The sequence below is a fragment of the Arachis duranensis genome, chromosome 6 (genome assembly GCF_000817695.3).
Source record: "Arachis duranensis cultivar V14167 chromosome 6, aradu.V14167.gnm2.J7QH, whole genome shotgun sequence".
NCBI lineage: Eukaryota > Viridiplantae > Streptophyta > Magnoliopsida > Fabales > Fabaceae > Arachis > Arachis duranensis.
The window spans coordinates 76,739,820-76,742,230 of record NC_029777.3 but is presented as its reverse complement, the minus strand read 5'-3'; the positions used below and the strand labels follow the sequence as shown (position 1 = coordinate 76,742,230).

The window sequence follows — 2,411 nt, the reverse complement described above, 5'->3', positions numbered from 1 at the left end:
AAATATTTTTGAGAAAATCATAAACTTTAGGGATAAAAAATATATTTTACCTTAAAAGTATTGAGAATAGAATAATAATTATTTTTGTGTTTCTGAAAGTACATTTTTTTCCTACTGTATTAGTGATCTTTTTATTTTGGTGTTGTAAACAGGAACATGCTTTCTTAATTTTTCCTACTATATTAGTGACTTTTTTTTTGTTGTAAACAAGAACATGTTTTCCTATTGTATACTGTTTATTGACTTTTTAAATTAATAAAAGAATTACTTTAAATTCTGACCTTAATTTATTTATTCTTATTAATTCTGCCTTATTTTCTTTTCCTTTTTTGATTAGTATCTGTATGTTAAAAGGTAACATATAAAAAAAGTCAAATAACTTTAAAGTTTAATTTAAGCCTCCATATATAAAAGACAGGTTCCATATTCCAATGTATGTTGAATTGAAACATGAACATTCTTCAAATGAGGAATGAAATCGAAACTCATTAAGCATATTGTACGACATATAATAAATTAATAATCAACCTACAAACAATGAAGGACGAAGGCAAGATAAACTCAAAATAGGAGAATCAAATAAAGTTGTTACAATGACAAGAACTACTATATATTGCCCAGCCACCTGATATATTGTTTTGATCATACATTTAATTTAGGGCTCATTAGTTAACAACTCTGACTAATTAAGGACATACATTGAAGAACACTATTGAAAAAGCTTATAAGAAAAAACATTTAATAACCCATATTTAAACGCACTCTCAATGAAAATTATTGTTGAAATGTATAAGTAAAAAGTGAGTGTGCCACGCCGCATATTCTTTATTTGTAAAAAAATATGCGTTTTAAATATAAGTTGAATAAGGATCAATCAGTCTCTGACGCGGCTTTTTCTTTTGCTTCTCCATTTTCGTCTTTCTTTGGAACCAGACCAAAGTCAATCTCCACCATATTATTCTCGTTGTTTCTTGCTGCACATGGAAGCAAAACAAACTCAAATTCACCCTGTGGGGTCTCACAGGCCTCATTCACAATCTGCCTTTCGACACCACCGTTATTATTGTTGTTGTTATTCCCAATTCTAGTTCTGCTAATCTCAACAGCAGCCATAGCAGGACGAGGATGCTGAGATGTACCACCAGGTCCAGGGTTCACTGATGCAGCATCATTGAGGCCTACTACACTCATCATGTTTTGTTAATAATCCTTTTTAATTAAAAAAAATTATTGTACAAATAAAACAAATTTTAATTAAAATTTACAGAACTCAGGTAACAAAAATAAATGTTTTCTATCAATATATATAATTTAACGACGGCATAGATTATTCTATAATTTCAAAGATATGTTTGGTATGCTAGGAAGTATGAACTGTGCTAGAATCATACCTCTTGTTTGAAATTCATATGGATGCTGAAATGCACCAACGTTTCCAACTCCCACTGCATCAAAAGCAGAACCAACACGAGGGTATGCAAAATTGTTATTTGCACCAACCACAGGGCCAGGACTGAAAAAGTTTGATGGTCTCCCTCCATTGTTCTGGAATAAACCATGATGATAAGGATGATAATCATTATTAATAATATTATTATTGTATCCCATGATCATCATATTAGGTTCCCCATTAAAGAAGGGCCTAAAAGAAGGGATGGTTGGCGAAGACGGTAGCTCCATGGAGCTTGTTGACGATGATGAGTTCATACCCGCACCCATGGTCATGTTATTTAAGAGTTGGATCCCATCATTTACACTGCTATTTTTGTTATGGGACTGTTGCATTCTCTCCATTCTGTGACCATTTTGGTGACCCCCAAGAGCTTGTGCGGAAGAAAAGCTCTTGTCACAAAAGGTGCAATTGTATGAAATTTTCTTCTTTTGTGAATTCTGGCTACCAATAATGAGAGTTTTGTCAGAGTTGGGCTCCTGTTCTTTAGTGGAATCACTTCCATCTTCGGTAACAGCAGCAGAACCATCGGTATTAGGATGATCATGATCATCTCCTAACATGATTGCTTTGCGCTTGTTGTTCATGTTGTTTGGAACGTTTGGTTCGTTGACTAGAATCTGCTTGTCCTTGTTCATTTCATCAAAATTAACTTTCTCTTTACCCTTCTTATCAGGCTGGTTTGCTGGGGAAGAAGAGACGTTGTTTGACATGGTTGACATGGTTGACACACGCGGAGAGAGAGAAAGAAGGGAGGGGGAAGAGATCAGGTGGATTATGATGTGTATTGGTGATGATGTGGATGTGAAAGTGAAAGAGATGATCTACATGTTCAGATATGAGTGAATTTATGGATGTCAAAGTGGGGCACACCACCTCACAAATGTTTTATGTTTGTATCTGAAGAGCAACGGTGATAAGAACACCCATTCTATTACGTGACTACTCCCATCAAGATATA

General features: G+C 34.3%; 1 protein-coding gene across 1 annotated transcript; it reads right to left on the bottom strand.

The window, feature by feature from the left end:
* Positions 1-870: 870 nt before the first annotated feature.
* LOC107494137 (zinc finger protein JAGGED-like) lies at positions 871-2,172 on the bottom strand. Its single transcript, XM_021126020.2, has 2 exons — positions 1,392-2,172; positions 871-1,178 (listed from the first exon to the last, which is right to left on the bottom strand). The coding sequence occupies exons 1-2, from the start codon at positions 2,170-2,172 to the stop codon at positions 871-873; spliced, it is 1,089 nt and encodes a 362-aa protein (XP_020981679.1).
* Between the last annotated feature and the right edge of the window lie 239 nt (positions 2,173-2,411).